This window comes from Myotis myotis, unplaced genomic scaffold (genome assembly GCF_014108235.1).
Source record: "Myotis myotis isolate mMyoMyo1 unplaced genomic scaffold, mMyoMyo1.p scaffold_m19_p_12, whole genome shotgun sequence".
Lineage (NCBI taxonomy): Eukaryota > Metazoa > Chordata > Mammalia > Chiroptera > Vespertilionidae > Myotis > Myotis myotis.
In genome coordinates, this window is record NW_023416316.1 from 27,111,560 (window position 1) to 27,129,985 (window position 18,426).

The window sequence follows — 18,426 nt, forward strand, 5'->3', positions numbered from 1 at the left end:
GTTTCTCAATCAAGATTATGGAACTAGTGTGCTAAGTCAGCAGACTTAAAATATTGAGAGACCTTAAATCACTTAGTTGTGAATTGGGCACCTTAAATCTCTTAGTTGTGAATTTGGCTCCTATAAATAAAAAAAATCTTAGAAATAAAAAATTTCCAAAGAGAGCTTCTTGGAAAGCAGTATCTGCTGCATCTTAAAGTAGAGAGAGACTCCTCTGTTTTTCTCCCATTTCATACTTGTTAATAAGACTAAAGTAAAAGTTGGGTGTTTTGACTGATTTCTAAGCACTGTATAAAATACAGAATAATTACTAGTTACCAGTATTTTACTAATAGAGATAAACATACACTAGTATTTTATTACTATAGGTCAGTGGTCGGCAAACTGTGGCTTGCGAGCCACATGCAGCTCTTTGGCCCCTTGAGTGTGGCTCTTCCACAAAATACCACGTGCAGGCGCGCATGTACAGTGTGATTGAAACTTCGTGGCCCATGCGCAGAAGTCAGTATTTTGTGGAAGAGCCACACTCAAGGGGCCAAACAGCCGCATGTGGCTCGCGAGCCACAGTTAGCCGACCACTGATATAGGTTATTAAAACATTTTGGGGGACGTGGCAATAACCTTTTTATCTCACTGTATAGAGTTTTGTTTTGTTTTTAATTATGTATTCTGATACCTTTAACAAGAAAATAATTTCTCTTACAGATGCTGCAAGCCTGTTCAGTTCAGCACTTACCAGTACCATATGCTGCATTCCCACCCCTTATTTCTAGTGATCCATTTCTTTTACATCCTCCTCACCTTTCTCCTCATCATCATCCTCATTTGCCACCACCAGGCCAGTTTGTCCCTTTCCAAACACAGCAATCACGATCGGTAGGTATTTCTACTTTTATGTCTTTAATATTCACAGGATGTTTAGACCTAAAAGGTAGATTGATTTAGTAGATGTAAATTGTTACCATTTAAAAATTATAACTTGGGCATTCTTCTGGTTCTTTTTTTCTTTATTGATTAAAGTATTACATATGTGTCCTTACCCCCCCCCCCCAATTACCCCTCCCCATTACCTCCCCACCTCCTCACTCATGCCCTCAACCCCTGGTGTCTGTATCCATTGGTTATGCTTATATGCATGCATACAAGTCCTTTGGTTGATCTCTCCCCCTTACATTCTTCTGGTTCTTAAACGAATTAAGGACTTCAAAGACATACAAATTCATATAGATAAATGAGCCGAGAATTACCTTGGTTTAAATTTTTCTAGTTATTTTATGTCACTTGTTTGATTTAAATTTGTTCCTTCGTATCTGTAATCTTTCATGAAGTAAATGTGAAGAAAAAGCCAGTTTTCTTGTTTTTTTCCTTTAATGTATTTCTAAAATGGAAAGTGAAAATATTATAAAATTGTTTATACTTGTTAGGATAATAATCATTTCTGCAAGTAAAGTAACCCTCTGAGCCTCAATTGGTTTTATTGGAGGCTTGTTTTCTATTGTGTTCTTACAAAAAGGTAGATGAGATAGTCTGTTAACATAGTTAATTCTGCCCTGGGACTGGAATATAACTGAGAGGCATATTATTTTAGGGGTCTGGAGGAGGTAAGTACTGTATAAGTGGAAGGAAGAGCACAGGAAGAAGGTCCACTTGTGTTTTGGACAGCCAAGTTCAACATCTGAATCATGCATTAAGAGAATAGGAAAGAGAACATATGGAAATGATTAGAGTGGAAGATTTTAGTCCTGTGAAAAGAACTGCAGCATTATTCCTAATAGCCAACAAATAGAAATAGTGCAAATGTCTATCAAGTGATAATGAATAAGCAGAGTATGGTGTATCTATACAGTAGATTATTCAACCACAAAAAGGAGTGAGGTATGATACGCAAACTATAAGATGGATAAACCTTGAAAACATAATGCTAAATGAAAGAAGCCAGATACCAGGGCCACAATATTACATGATTCTGTATATGGGAAATGTCCAAAATAGGCAAATCTATAGAAATGAAGGTAGATTAATGGTTGTCCAGAACCTTGGAGAGGATTGAGGAGACCTGACTAATGGGCATGGGGTTTGTTTGTTTTTTGGGGGAAGGGGGAGTGGGTAGGAATGTTCTGGAATTAGTGGTGAATATACAAAAATGACTTGTACTCCTCCTTATGGTGAATTTTACAGTATGTGAATTATATTCAGTAAGCTATTTTTTTTTAATCCCACATGCTATTGCTTACATACACTATGTGTTCTATGTGTTACTTGTGCATTGTCTCAGTGATTACAACACACTTTTGAAATGGGCTATGGACGTGTCAGTTCTATAGATGACAATATTGAAGTTCCAATTAAGTAATTTACATAAGTCACAATGATAGTGACAATGCCAAGAATCTAATGCCAAAGCCCATAAACTTTCTACTGTAGCGTAATGCCTACTGTCTCTTATCTCATTTAGCTCTGGTTTTGATTTATAAATAGATATACACTGTGTTCGATTTCATGTTAAGAGTTAAGTGTCTGAAAATCCTGTGAGTAGTAGGTCAGTGTATCCTATGTGTTGTAATTTTAGCCATGCAGTTGGCTTACTACATGACTTTTTGCCTTTCCTTCTCTTAAGAGAAAGTTGAAATAGTAAAATAAATGTATCTTTTAATTGATATGTCTAGTCAATTAAATGGAAATGTTTAATGACATATTTCAAAAACTTTCTTAATTGAAATTCAATTAAAGGCAGGAAGATTTTACTATGTCCGTCCACATGTATGAATGTAGGTTCATGTGAACATCAAGAAATGTATGACTTTAAAAATATTGGGTGTGTGTGTGATTTTTATTATTATACCGCAGTATTTAAACACTGGAAGTACATTAGTTTTTTTTCCCCCCCTCAGCCTCTGCAAAGGATAGAAAACGAAGTGGAACTCTTAGGAGAACATCTTCCAGTAGGAGGTTTCACTTACCCTTCTTCAGCCCATCCCCCAACATTACCCCCATCTGCTCCTTTGCAGTTCTTAGCACATGATCCTCTGCATCAAGAGGTGTCCTTTGGAGTAGTAAGTTTTCATTCAATGTTATTATTTGCTTTGGTAACTTGCTTTGAGTTATTTCAGTGTAACTCTACATGTTTAGAATTTTGAATGTATTGGTGTTGGAAAAGTGTATTTAGAAATATACAGATGTTTTAAACTAGTCATTGCATCCATGTGAACATTTAAGAAATATTAAATACCACTTGAATAGTAAAGAACTTTCTAGGTTGTTGGTTGACAACCTAGAAAGAGACTTTGACATTAAATATTTATAAAAGTAAAATGATCTTAAATTGTCTAAACATTTTTTTCTCCTACAGCCTTATCCTCCATTTATGCCCCGGAGGCTCACAGGACGAAGTAGATACCGATCCCAGCAGCCAATACCACCTCCCCCTTATCATCCCAGCTTACTACCATATGTGTTGTAAGTTCTTTCTTATTTTAATGAGTTCTAAATTTGGCATTCTTGAGATTCTCTTTCTTTTATGAGGATCTTCTATGTGGTGTATAATTTAGAGTGTTAAATATTTGTTTGTATTTAATGTTAGTGGTTGGGTATGGGGCTATTTAAGGGTGAAAGAGAAGAGTCAATGACAAGAGAGAAATGGGGGGGAAAAGAAATTTTGAGCCATAAAATAGGTTTACCAAATCTAAAGGTAGGAAAGTTTAAAATTTTTGCTACTTTTACAACTGGCATCACTTGCCATCTTCTTTGATTATCCAGCTTTTGATACTGCTGTTTCTCTCAATGGAAGAGAGAAAGAGAAGTTATTTCTATGTCTTATAAATACTCTGTTAGAGGTCCTGGCTGGTTAGAGCGTTGTCCCAATACCCCAAGGTTGCAGGTTAGATCCCCAGTCAGGGCATGTGAAAGAAGCAACCAATAAATGCATAAGTGACTGGATCAACAATTCGATGTTTTTTTAATTTAAAAAAAAGGAAAATAAATACTCTGTTAGAATTAAGTTTGTAGCAGAAGCACTCATGGGTTAAATATATCTTTATTTCTCTCTCATGTAATGAAGTCCAGAAGTAGGCAATTCAGATACGATTTGTTTAGTCCCATGACTCTGAGGAACGGTTCTGCCATCCTATGGCTTCCTCGATCTAAAATGGCTCCTCAGGTTCCAGCTATTAAGTCAGCATTCCAGCCAGTAAAAATAAAAGTGGATCTTTTGCTTACCTGCCTCCTCTCAGGAATACTTCCTAGAAGTTCAATGTATTACTCCTGCCAAATCCCATGGGCCAGAATGTAGTCTTATGTCTATAATTAACTGCTAGGAAAACTAGGAAACGTTGTCTTTAAGGTCATGTGCCTATTTTACACTATTTTGATCATTGTAGCTCTATTGTAAGTCTTAAATCAGATAGGATAAGTCTCCCAACTTAGTTCTAAAATGATCTAAAGTCTTTTGTGTGAGCCATATAAATTTTTAAATCAAATTAGTTTCTACTTTATAAAGGGCTTGCTGAGGATTTTGGTAGGATTGCATGAAATCTGTAGATCAGTTGGGGAGAAAGTTGACATCTTAATATTGAGTCGTCTTGTCAGTTAACTTACACAGCATATTTCTCTATTCTTTTTAAGTTTATCCTTACAGTATTTTTGCAGTTTTTATTGTGTAGGTCTTACATATGTTTTGTTGAATTCATTCCAAATATTTTATGTGATTTTATGCTATTGTAAATGATATTTTTTTTAAGTGTCAGTTTTTGTTTATTGTTAGTGAAGTCAGTTTTTTTTAAAGGGTTGCCACTGATTGACCCCAGCCATTTGTCCCTATACCACTGGACTTTGTTTTTCCTGTTCACTGAAGTAATGTAGTAATGTATCAATGCTAGTGTTGGTTATTTTCACTGCAGATCAATGCTTCCAGTGCCACCTGCAGTAGGCCCAACTTTCAGCTTTGAATTGGATGTGGAAGATGGAGAAGTAGAAAATTACGAGGTGAGTAGGTGAACTTTGAATTAAGTTGGGGAATATTGTGTGCATAAAAAGCACTGTAATACTCAACTCATTCATCTAATTAAACATTATTAAGTGAATCCTTTGTACATTTCAAGATACAAATATGTTTGAAAGAAGTGTTCAGCATCCTTAAGGATATTTTGTCATGTACCACACAGCTCTGATAAAGAGAGAGACTTTTGATACTCTATTAGAGTTACATACAACTCAACTCCTATCAGAGAATGTAAATGAGAAAACAGTGAATTATAAATTGATGTTCTCAAAGATTTTGTGGAAGCCAGAAGTGTTTGAGCTGATTCTTGAAGAATGGGGAAACTTTTTCGTGCATAAGGTTGAAGCAGGAAAGTGCTGGATATTCTTGAGGAATTGCATATAGTCTGTGGCTAACGTGAGATTTGATTGGAGAGCTTAACTGGTTGTCCTTGAGTGTCCTGCTAGAGAATGACAGAATTTTGAATATTATGGGATGAAGGAGCCGCTACATTTTTTGGTGCTAATGGATCTCTATTTGTATGAGTCAGAACTCTGCTAGTAGTATTAAGGAATAGGTGGGAGAGGTTAAGAAGTTGGTGGTGGGGAAACTTATTTAATAGGTCAGGCAATAAATTATAAAACCATGCAAGCTTCGAACTATAGGAACTGCAAATAGAAAAAAGTACATCTTCAGAGACATTTTTAACATTTGAATCAACAGGAGTAGAGTTAAGGGTGTGAGTGGGAGGGTTGCAAAAGAAGATGCTCTACAAAAACTGTAGTAGCCCACAAAGAAGGCAGAAGATGACAGTAGGTCAGGTAGATGACATCATCTAATTTAGATGATGTTGATGTTACAGTATTTGAAGATAGGAATAGGAGGTGCAGTTTAGGGGTTGGAAGGCAAATTCAGATTTGGGCATGTTGAATGTGAGTGACTGTATGACTTGGTTTTGATACTGCCAGCTATTTTTCTCACCCCAGCCTCACGTAGTTTCTATTTATACAGTATGAATACAGATGCTCCTTGGCTTATGATGGGGTTACGTCCTGATAAATTCATTGTAAGTTGAAAATATCATGAATTGAAATGCATTTAACCTACTGAACATCATAGCTTAGCCTTCCTGGTTTCTAATGAATGCATGTCGCTTTTGCACCATTGTGAAGTGGAAAAATCGTAAGCCAAACCATCGTTAATTGGGACATCTGTGCTGGAACACTTTTTTTTTTTTTTTTTTTTTTTTAGGTGAACTGAACCTGGGGAGAGGGAGGAGAGATCTCACACACAAACAATCTTAAAGCATCTTTGATTTGTTTTTTAAATGCATGTGGAAGAGATCAGGCCAAATGCTATATTCTTCTGTAGTTTTCAGAATGCCATTATATCACTTTCTTTCTACATATATAATCACACTGCAGTGTCCTTTGGCTTCCATTCTCAGATTCTTGAGAAAGAGGCTGTAGTAATTTCCTGATTTTGTTTCTAGAACACTATGTTAGTTTTGTACAGAGCGGTAAGGAAAGGAGTTGGTTCTCTTTTAGGTATTCTTTTAGGTACTGAAATTGAGTCTTCTTTCATGCTACTGAAAGGACAGCTTTTCATTGATCAAATTGTATACATATACCAATGGGAAAATTTTGTACTTAGCATTGGAATCTTTTCTAGACTGTATTTTGGATTGAATATGTTTGATCTTCTGCAAAGTCACACTTTAATTCAACCAAGAAAATCGTGCTTGCTTTTCTTTTATTTCAATAGTGTGCACACCTACAACACTCCCTAATCCAGAGTTTTCACCATTTTTTTAGTCTACCCTATACATTCTTGCCTGTGTGCTTTTACTCCACTTGATCCTTCTGCCTAATTATTTTCACCCCTTCCTCTACATTTTGAAACTACTTCTATGAAAGCCATTTCTAGTCCATTATCAGATCTAAATGTCTCTCTCCCTCCTTTTTGTTCTTATAAAACCATATGTAATGATCATGTTGTGCCTTCAGTTATCTTGTTGAGAGCTTGGTTATCATTACATTCTCCTTTCAATAAGGGCTTAATGAACATTTTATTGAATATAATTGTCATATTTGTGTTAGTTGACCTAAGTGTCTTATTATATAGTAGAGGTATAAGTATAGATAAGCTATATCATAAATTTTATATGCTAATTGTAATCAGCACCAATTTAACAACTTGTCTAGCATTTAGAAGAACTTAGGGGCATTCATGTTCACAAACGGGAAGCAATTTTAGGTGACCCAGTTCTCCAAATGAAGCTGTACCAAAAGCAGTGTCATGATACTAAAACACATACCATTAGTTATTGAGTTTTTTTTGAGAAATTATTTGTTCTCTCATCTGTCATCATTTCCTTGTTACCCATTCTCTTAACCCTGTGGCAGCCTTTAAAGGGGGAAAGCAGCACACAAAGGGCTGCCTGATTTTAGGATAAAGCAAATGAATAATTAGAGCCATTGAAAACTGGGAGAAAGGAGGTACTTGTATAAACCAGTAAGCATAATGGCTGCGATATATTGAAACATCAACTATGCTAATATTCATGAATTCATAGTGATGCTTAAGAAAACACACTCAGTGGTCTTATTCATCCTGCACTTTATATATAATTAATACTACTGAATGCAATTTGGTATGGGGCAGTTGCTCAGTATAGAAGTATTTCATCTAATAAATGAAGAAAGAATGATAGAATTAGAATATTACCATTTTACCATCTTTACTGAATAAATGAACCTAGGCAGTGTTCCATCAGTGGCTGCTAACATAACAATTAGGTGTGGTAAGCTATGATTGAAATACTCAAATCCACCAATTTATAGGAAATACAGGGGACAAGAAAACTCAAGTCAGGGTGGGGTGGTTCAGTCAACAAAATTCAGACTGAGAATTTCTACAGGCCATTGACCTGTTTTCTTTAATAAATACAAAATTTAAAAAAGATACTTGAGACAGTATCAAGCAATGGGAACAGATGGATTTATTTGGATTGTGATTTGAATAAACTATTTTTAAAAGTGTTTTGAAAGTAATAGAAACAGACATTTGACAAAGAATTATAAGGTATGATGATGATGATGTGATTTATTCCCTTTTAAAAAATCTTTCCTTTTTTAGAGTGGTGGTGTTCAACTTGGGGATAGTTTTATCCCCAGGAGGATATTTAGCAACATATGAAGACATTTTTGATTGTTACAACTGGGTGGGAGGGTGTTACTGGCCTTTAGCAGAGATGCTGCTAAACATCCTACAGTGCACAGAAGAGCCCCCCACAATAAAAGTTATCTAGCCCAAAATGTCAAAAGTGCTGAAGTTGACAGACTGTTTTAAAAATACATACGGAACTATTTTATTAATGAAATACCATGTTTTAGTTTTGTTTGAAAATAATCTGGCATTTAGAAATAGACAGTAATAGGTGAAATAAAATTAGCCATGGATTGTTGAGCCTGGGTAATGGGAATATGGAATTTCATTATACTGTATCTCTTCTTTAGTATGTATTTAAATTTTTGCACAATAAAAGTAGTTTTTTTAAAAATTACTGCTATGGAAAAATTTAAAGAAAGTTAAAGTATATTTCCTGTTCCACAACAGGCCCTTTTAAACCTGGCAGAGCGACTAGGAGAAGCTAAGCCACGAGGACTGACTAAAGCAGATATTGAACAACTTCCTTCATACCGGTTCAATCCTAACAACCACCAGTCAGAACAGACTTTGTAAGTACATTTTTCTGATATCGCTCTGTTAATTTTCTTTTCTGCCTTTATGAAATAAAAGCGTGAAAGCCATAGATAACTTGATAAAGTAACCTCTATTTCATAATCTTAGCCTATGTTGTCTAGTTAGGTAGCAGCTAGTCACATGGGGGTGCTTAAATAAAATTGAAAGTTAACACATTGTTTGCGGGTAGTTTTTATTGCGCACTAACAGGTGGCCCAGGCCATTTTTGCTAATTTTTTGCGCAAATGGCAACGTTCAGTAAAATTATGATAACTTTAGTTTAGGTATTTATACGTTACCCGCTTTCTACCTCTAGTCTATAAAAAACGTATTAATACGTGTCCCACACTCTACTACACTGGTAGAACGTATAAATACGTTTCCAGCATACAATGTGTTAAGTTTCTTAGCAACACCAGCTAGTGATGCTGTATTGAAAGATGTAAAACATTTCCGTCACTTCAGAAAACTTTATTGGACAGTGCTGTTCTGGACTTCTAGGTTGCCTGTAAATTTTATGATCTCTGATTCAAACTGCAATATTTTATATATGATTAAAGTCTCATACAATTAAAGTTCAAAGTTTTTACCTAAGGATTCTGCTTTTTATAGTATCTTCTTTATAGCAACTCTACTGAGATATAATTCACGTTTATAGTGATTCTTAGTATATTCAGTGTTTTGCAAAAATCTTCACAAGCAAATTTATACCATTTTCATCACCCCAAAAATAAACTCGTTACTCATTAGCAGCCATTCCCCATTTCTTTCCAATCCTCTTCATCCTGGCACAAACCCCAACTAATTTTTTTTTAATCTCTATAGAGGTACCTATTCTGGACATTTCACATAAATGGGGTCATATAATATACTAGAGGCCCGGTGCATGAAAATTCATGCACTGGAGGGGAAGGTTCCTCAGCCCAGCCTGTGCCCTCTCTCAGTCCAGGAGCCTTTAGGGGCGGGAGGCGATGCCCCCATCACACCTCTGCTGCTGCCACTACCAGCAGCGCAAACCTTTGTCGGACCTGGTTACCTGAGCCTCGGGCGGCCCTGCGTGGCTGGACAGCCACCCATCCAATGCTTGCCTGTGCCTCAGGCCTACCCTGGGCGGCGGGGCAGCTGACATCCGAGGCTTACCTGCGCCTCAGGCTGGTCCTGAGGGGCTGAGGGCAGGTCCAGCCACACCACGCGCCTGCCACCCCTCTGGCGGTGCTGAAAGGACTGGGGGACTCTGGCGGAGCTGAGGGGACTGGACACTCCATCTTGTGGATATGGGCGCCACCATCTTTGTGATGGTCAATTTGCATATTCCCTCTTTATTAGATAGGATGGTCTTTATAATCTGGCTTCTTTTACTTAGCTTGTGTTCAAGGTTCATCATGTCATAGCTTGTATCAGTATTTCATTCCTGTTTATGGCCAAGTAATATTTGATTGTATGGACACACCAGATCTTGTTTGTCCTTTCCTCAATTGAACATTTGGGTTGTTTCCACATTTTGTCTAGTATTAATAATACTGCTGTGAACATTTATGTACAGATTTTCCTTGCTCCAAAAGTAGAGCGTTTCATAAACCAAATGACATGAAGTGAAGAAGCAGTTACCATTGATCTATATGGAAAATTTTTTTAGCATTTATAGCTCCAAAAATTAACCTACCAAATTATAACAAAAAACATAAAACATAAAGTAACACTAACATACAGTAAGAACAAGAATGATATGATAAGTACACGGTCTATACAAAGTATAAATAATGTATGTACAGTGTAGTTTAACTTATCAGCATTGGGAAAACTGAGAGCACATTGGAACTGGCTGAGAGGTGGTAGTGACGGTGTGTTGTCTGAGTCATCAGAGGGAGGGGAGATAGGAGGTACAGGAAAGGAAGAAGATCATCTGTTAACATGTAATTGTTGTCTGACTTCATCATGGGAGGCAGGTCACCACCATCTACACCCCTGTGCCATTTACCTATCTATTTTTGTTTCTTGTGCTTTCAGTATCTCAAACCATTGCGTACTTGGAAGTCACGAAGATTTACTCCTGTGTTTTCTTCTAACATTTGATCATTTTTAGCTTTTACATTTAGGCCTTTACTCCATGTTTTAGTTAATTTTTATGTATTATGTGAGGTAATAGTCCAACTTGCATAAAACTATCCAGTTCTAGCACCCCTTTATTGACTATCATAGTACTTTTAGTATTTACACATTGCAGATGGATCATGAGAATTCCCATGTTTTCTATTCTAAGGCTTGTGGCCAATTACGAGAATACTTTAAAAAGATATTAGCTTGTAAGGACATGTAATAAATAACTTCAAAATGCAATGGGTATTTAATTTTAAAGCGTGCCTTTAACATTTATGGAAAACATTTTTTGTACTCGTTCAATAGAAACTTAGATGGCCACTGAGTAAAGCTAGCAATGAAACCACTGGTCCGCAATGTGTTAAGACTAGCTTTGGCCCTAGCCGGTTTGGCTCAGTGGATAGAGCATTGGCCTGTATACTGGAGGATCCTGGTTCGATTCCAGTAAAGGGCACATGCCCAGGTTGTGGACTCAATCCCCAGTGTGGGGCATGCAGGAGGCAGCTGATCAATGATGCTCTCTCATCATTGATGTTTCTATCTCTCTCTCCCTCTTCTTTCCTTTCTGAAATGAATAAAAATTAAAAAAAAAAAGACTAGCTTGGATGTTAAACCAGAGATTTTTCCTGATGATTTCTCAGTAAAGAAAAGCACTTTTACTGCATGTCTTAATATCATGATTTTTGTGTGTGTCTTAAAATTTAAATGACATTTTGATAAGTGAGATGGTAAGTGGTTTTTTGGGGGGGGCTTCAGTAGTCATAACAAAACAGAGAACCAATAGGTTTTATGGTTAAATGACCTTTTTGCTTTTTTTAGGTGTGTAGTATGCATGTGTGATTTTGAGTCAAGGCAGCTACTTAGAGTTTTACCCTGTAACCACGAGTTCCATGCCAAGTGTGTCGACAAATGGCTTAAGGTAATGTGATGGCACCTGAGAAGAGAATAACATTGAGCATAGTTTCATGTAGAGTAAGTCCATCATTGGTGGGGGGTGGGAAAGGAGGTAAAATACGAACACAGCTTTCAATATGATTTCTAAAAATGAAGGGAAAAGGCCAGTAAAAATGAACTATAAGCCCTAACCGGTTTGGCTGAGTGGATAGAGCGTCGGCCTGCAGACTGAAGGGGGTCCCAGGTTCGATTCCGGTCAAGGGCATGTACCTTGGTTGCGGGCATATCCCCAGTGGCAGGTGTGCAGGAGGCAGCTGATCAGTGTTTCTCTCTCATCGATGTTTCTAACTCTATCCCTCTCCCTTCCTCTGTAAAAAACCAATAAAATATATTTTTTTAAAAAAAGAACTCTAATCATCATGGGAGTGATTTTGTAAAACCTGAAAAGTGGTTATCTGTCTTTCATAATGAGTACTAGAGCTTTTAGTTTTGTTTGAAAATAATCTGGTATTTAGAAGTAGACAGTAATAGATGAAATAAAATTAGCCATGGATTGTTGAGTCTGGGTAATGGGAATATGGAATTTTAAAAAACTCCATCTCAACAAATGACACCATTTGCTGAGTTGCTAAAGCCAGCAACATAGGCATCCACTTGCTCTCTTTCTACAAAGAGACCCCTCGGGGGATGTCTGCCAGCCCAGGCCCAATCCCCCCTTGCAGTCTGGGGCTCTCACAGTCCGGGACCCCTCACTCCTTACCGCCCGCCTGCAGCGGAGGCGGGAGAGGCTCTCGCCACCGCTGCTCTCAGCTGCTCTCACTCGCCAGCCTTGAGCCTGGCTTCTGGCTGAGTGGTGCTCCTGTGTTGAGCACCTGCCCCCTAGTGGTCAGTGCGCATCATAGTGACCGATCGTTCTGCCGTTTGGTCGATTTGCATATTAAGGTTTTATTATATAAGGATGTCCTAACTTTCTCATGGTATATAGGAGTAAGGCCTGGGTTCATTATGCCAGTTTTCCCCTGAGTTTAGAAGGGGACCTCACTGGAGCTCCTTTGTCAGAGATTTACATGGGAACAAACCTCTAGTGCTTTTAATTCTGATCCTTTTTTCTTTTGTAGATATTAAAATTTTTTTTAATTCCAAAGGACACAAATTAGTTAACTTTATGTTGTGTGGTAATTTTTTAGAATATTCTCATTAGGAGATAATAATATTGGGTTAGATAACTTCCCAGTTTGTCGAGGAAGACAGATGAGCACAGATTAAGGGTACCCAGTTTAGCCCAAACTGAATCCTGAAGGTGAAGAGTCTGAACTTTTTAGAAAAATAAAATATTAAATACACTCAGCCCTGACATGTGAGAAGAGAGAATAATCAGAAAACCACAGGTTCCATGTGGCTGATAACTAGTGTATGCTAGTGGCAAGAGAAGAGACAGACGTTCAGAAATGTAGCCAGTGACCAGCTTATTGTGAAGTCACTGTAAAGTGTGAGATATCTTGAAAGTGATGTGGAAGAGAGATGAGTGAGATTGTGTGTTAGAAAGATCACTGGCCGTTGTTTAGAGAATGGACTACAGGGAATAATTTCTGAAAGGAAGATGGAATAAGGATGTTCTGAGCCATACACAGAACAAATAGTGGCAATTAAAAGAAAAGGACTGATTTGAAAGCTGTTATAATAAAGAAATTAGATTATTTGATGAATATGGATTGTAGAAAGAGAGCAGGTGGATGCCTATGTTGCTGGCTTTAGCAACTCAGCAAATGTGGTGTCATTTGTTGAGATGGAGTTTTTTAAACCAGTTAATTAAATTTGTCTGAACTGGTTATGGATAATGTCTATATGGTGAAGGTAGACCCTTTAAAAAAATTAATCGAAAATAAAACCAAAAAAGTCAATCATAGGTTATTAGTTTTTTGAGATTTAATGGGGTATTTTTAAAAAGACAGATTAAATGATTGCTTTGTACCCTCTTCAAAGAACTAAGAATGTAGAAACTATATGGGAAGTAAAAAAAGTTCCGTTGCTTTTAATATGTTTCATTGTGTAAGTCACAATTCAAACAAGTTTTCTCTTTTGTGTTGTAGGCAAATCGTACTTGCCCAATTTGTCGAGCTGATGCTTCAGAAGTGCATCGGGATTCAGAATGACCAACCTAAGAGCACAAATTTAGTTTGGGTGTTCCTCATCACATGTATATACGGACTATCCATTGAACTTAATCTGTGTGGCTTCCAGCCCTCCCTTTACCAAAAGGGTCAATGGACCTTTCTTTGCACTGTGTGACTTAATCAACTATAAAAGCTTACAATTAGTCTTCATAATTATGGGATTGTTATACTAACCGTGTGATTGGAACTCCAAAGACTTTTTCTTTAGCTTAATTTTGTGTGTGCACTAACATTCCCTGGTTTTTGTGTGATCATTCCGAGTGTTGCTGCAAGATTACAGTGGACGTGATCTTTTAGCATGTGCTTTTATAAGAAGTGGTAGCTCCAGATGAATAGCAATCTACCTTATATAGAGCCTTCAGAAACTGTGAGTGGAAATGAATGCAACGTATGACTGTTGGTGATAAATGTATCTCTGTGTGTGAGAGAGAATGTGTAACTACTTGTGTGCAGGCATGGTAGCTAATGTGTGTATGAGATCCTATATACCAGCATGTACCAAGAATGTGTGTGTAGTTTTAATTATGCTGCAATGTATAATCTGGTGTGTTATTTAAACAGCACTAGTACTGTACACTGGTTTTTTTCCCCCCTTGTGTTTGCTGTTGCACACTGATTGCTAAGGGTGCATCAATTACAAGCATTGAATACGCCATCCCCTTCCCTCCCAATGAATGGAATGAGAAAAGCCGCCTTCCTCTGCTTCAGGCAGCTGCCACCTTTTCTTCATTGGTGGTCCAAGTGGGTCACTTAAGAAAAAAAGGTGTAACAAATCTCACTCCATGAAACTGATCTTTTTATTCTGTTCTGAAAACTTTTTAAATCTCCAACTTGCTGTTTCCAAAAAGAAGGTGCAATATCATACATCGTCAGTTAGCAATATTAGCATTTCAATCAATGATTTGAATGTTGATACTTGTTTTTTCCTTTACATTTCCAGTAAGCTTCTTACAGGAAGTACTTGTGATTTTTTTTTTTTTTAATGTTTAGATTTGTAGTCTATTCTGAAGATATTTGAGTAATATATTTCTAAGAATACCACTGGTCCCATGAAGTCTCACTTCCTTGACTTCCAACAGAACAAAATCTGTTAGCTAACTCAGCTTGATTTCTGGTATATGTTCTTTGTTCAAGCTCCCATGGGCAACTAAGTTGTTTTAAGAAAACTGTACTTCTGTTTGTGTTAATTCACCTGCCAAGCTCCAATTCTGAAAGTTGTCTAGTTCTCTCAGTAAATGTGCTTCTCATCAAAACCCTCGATTCCAGGATGGATCAAGTGCTATGACAGCTCTAGTTCCTTAGACCTGATGTGCTTTGATGTTTTATTGTTTTCCTTTTTGTTTTGTTTGAATGAGAAAAATATTATATAACAGGTGTCCAAAATACTTGCAGTATAAATGAAGATATGATTTTTGTATAAAAAATAATGCTGTAAAACAGGAATTGACCTTCATTTAGTTGATCTGAAATATTTCAATACATAGTTGTGTGGGGTTTTTTAATAGATTTATTGAGCATAATGCAGATTGTTTAAATTCAGTTTTCCAGCAGTGTTTAGATTCCTCTCTCATTCTTTGTGTGCTCAGCATTGCCTGCCTCTTCCCTGCAGTTGATGTCATTGCTTTGCAGTAGCACAAGCTGTGTAGTTCCAGTCAGGATTGTGATGATTTGCTGCCAGCCTCACTCAGTTTTCAGTTGGCTCTGTGTTGGTCTTCTACTCAGACAGTGTTAACTACTTATTACTGCCATGCTACTTGCCTTCCCTTGAAATCTCTATAAGCTCATTACAGCTTAGAGTTCAGTAAAGTCAATTGACATGGAAGCACAATTTTGCCCTTTTCCAGACACTGTTGCCTCTAGTCATACAAATAGAATTTTGCATACTTTCTGTTTGCCCTTAAATTTGTCAATGCATCATAAATACATCTAAACAGTGATAAAACGCACATGTTACTTTTAAATCATTAGGATATCCCCCACCTATTCCTGATGAATAAAAAGTTTGTTCAAGACCAAAATTATTGGCATAATAATCAGCTACATTACAAATCACGTAGAGTTTACTCTTTATTTTTTTTAATTAAAAAAATCATGTTTAAAATGGCAAAAGCCCATCTTATACATACTCTTTTATATAGCGGCAAAAAAAATTTTTTATCTGTACAGATCTAACATAACACTACTACACTCAGTATTCATTTTATTGAAGCATGCAAGTAAAGCACTTTTTCTAATTTATATAGATACCTAATTAACAAGGCACATTGTACTAATGACTAGGAAAAGTAGCTCTTCCTTCCTTCCCTCTGACGATGAATTCTTGTCATTATATCCCTTTCCCAGTAAATTTTTGAGAGGCAGTTGGCAATTTAGGAGGCAGCAGGGTCTATTGGTAAAATTCTGAATTGTTGGCTCTTGTGACTGATCTCTTTGGGAATGTCTTTTCTTTGCATGGCCTCTTAGAGATGTGTGCAGACTTGCTTATTAAGTGGTTAGTACATATTAGGAGTATACATGCATGTGCTCTGAACCAGCTCAGACTCACCAAAATGAGCAACTTTGTGGCTAGCAAAAGAGAAAGAGCAGTTGATTTGTTCCAGCTGTTGTCACCTTGGGTGATGCACCAGATAGCAGGCAGATGTTGGTTTGTTGCCTTCTTCCTCTTTCCTCCTAAAATAATATTGGCTTTACCATCTTAACTCTGCTATGGGATTTTGTTTTGGGGTTTTTTGTTTTTGACATGAATTATCATCTTTGATTATTTTTTTTCCCCGCCAGCCACCCCCAACCTATCCCCCAAAACAGAACAAAACAAAAAGTAAGTCAAGGCCTCCAGGTATCGAGATCTCATTAGGATTTTCTGTCCTGATTTTTCTTCTTCTTTTTTAAGCAAAATTTTAAAAATGTGGAAGCATATTTAGATTTTATACACTCTCAAATGTGATTTGTTAAGATTCTTAAATTTGGGCCTCTTAAATATTTTGAATGAGATCTATAATTCACTTGTGCGGATATATTTTTCATGTATGTCTTTAGGCCTTCATTAGGAACCTATTTTCCCCCTGTTGTACATTGGGTTACCTCATTTTGCTGTTTGTTTCAGATTATGAAAGCTTACAGGGGTGTTTTTTGGAATCATTTGCTGAGTCATTTCCTCAAATCATATTCCATTGTATCAGTTAACATAGTTTTAAATGTATGTATTATAAATATCTGTAACCAAATCATTTGAAGGCTTGATAAATTTTTAACAAAGTTTGTACATTTTTTATGAAAGTTACTAGTAATGCTTTACTAAGTAGTGCAATGGATTTTTATTTTTAATCCCTGTGCCCAATTTTGGAGTTGAGAGGGTTGTTGGTAATAAATGTATGATGTACACTTAACATATTTTGTTGTGTTATGTTACTGTGTGGGAAGGGTAGGGGTTGTGTGTGCTTGAGGGAGAGGGTTGGAGATTCTAGCAAGAAGATAGAGCTGTTGAGCTACTAGCAGCTAGATTTAATTTTTAGACTATAATTCCAGTTTTGTTTCTGCATTTGTGTAAACATCTTTGAAACACAAAGCAACTAGTATTTTAACATGTGGTACATCCTATATAATAAAAGCCTAATATGCAAATTTCCCCCTTGACTGGAAGTTCAACCAGGATTTCGACCAGGGGCAGGGTCGGCTGGCCCCTCCTCCTGGCCGGCCGGGCCCGATTGGTCCCCATTGGGGTGTGCTGGCCGGACACCATGAATTTGTGCACCGGGCCTCTAGTGATTATGTAAAAAGGCCTAAAAGATAGCCAAGTTAGCCACATTTGTGGCATAAGCTTATTGAACAGTAGAGAAGTCTAAGTCGGTAATGATTTCTTCCTTTACTAGAGGTCCGGTGCACAAAAATTTGTGCACTTGGGGGGGGGGGGAGGTCCCGCTCCCCGGGGGATTGGGCCTAAGCTGGCAATCGGGCATCCCTCTGGCAGCCTGGGAGCCCTCGGGGGATGTCCACTTGCCAGCGGAGAGCAGGCCTAAGCTGCAGTTGGACATCCTTAGCGCTGCTGAGGAGACGGGAGAGGCTCCCACCACCACCGCTGTACTGGCAGCCATCAGCCTGGCTTGTGGCTGAGCAGAGCCCCCCTGTGGGAGTGCACTGACCACCAGGGGGCAGCTGCTGCATTGAGCGTCTGCCCCCTGGTGGTCAGTGTGTGTCATAGGGACCAGTCATTCCCAGTCGTTCTGCTATTAGGGACAGATCGACAACAATACAATCATAGTAGGGGACTTTAATACACCACTGACATCACTGGATAAATCCTCTAGACAAAAAATCGGCAAAGTAACAGCAATCCTAAATGACTCACTAGATCAGATGGACTTAATTGACATCTTCAGAGCATTTCACCCCAAAGCCATGGAATATGCGTTCTTCTCAAGTGCTCATGGGACATTTTCAAAAATAGACCACATATTAGGTCACAAACAAAGTCTCCCCAAATTCAAGATTGAAATCATACCAAGCATCTTCTCAGACCACAGTGGCATAATATTAGAAATAAAC

General features: G+C 37.5%; 1 protein-coding gene across 9 annotated transcripts in view; it reads left to right on the forward strand.

Annotated features, from left to right (window-relative positions):
- The window catches only part of RNF38 (ring finger protein 38), a 109,816-nt gene extending 92,546 nt beyond the window's left edge, over nucleotides 1-17,270 (forward strand). For 5 of the 9 annotated variants that reach the window (XM_036330374.1, XM_036330372.1, XM_036330375.1 and 2 more), the window contains 6 exons: nucleotides 706-876; nucleotides 2,892-3,053; nucleotides 3,350-3,456; nucleotides 4,896-4,980; nucleotides 8,594-8,715; nucleotides 13,801-17,270. In XM_036330374.1, the coding sequence (XP_036186267.1) occupies nucleotides 706-876; nucleotides 2,892-3,053; nucleotides 3,350-3,456; nucleotides 4,896-4,980; nucleotides 8,594-8,715; nucleotides 13,801-13,999 (846 nt within the window). In that variant the 3' untranslated portion in view covers nucleotides 14,000-17,270. Of the gene's footprint in view, nucleotides 1-705; nucleotides 877-2,891; nucleotides 3,054-3,349; nucleotides 3,457-4,895; nucleotides 4,981-5,986; nucleotides 6,042-8,593; nucleotides 8,716-11,635; nucleotides 11,736-13,800 lie in introns of those variants that run through there. The other 4 variants (XR_004971227.1, XR_004971228.1, XM_036330373.1 and 1 more) reach the window with 4 other exon arrangements.
- Nucleotides 17,271-18,426: the final 1,156 nt, after the last annotated feature.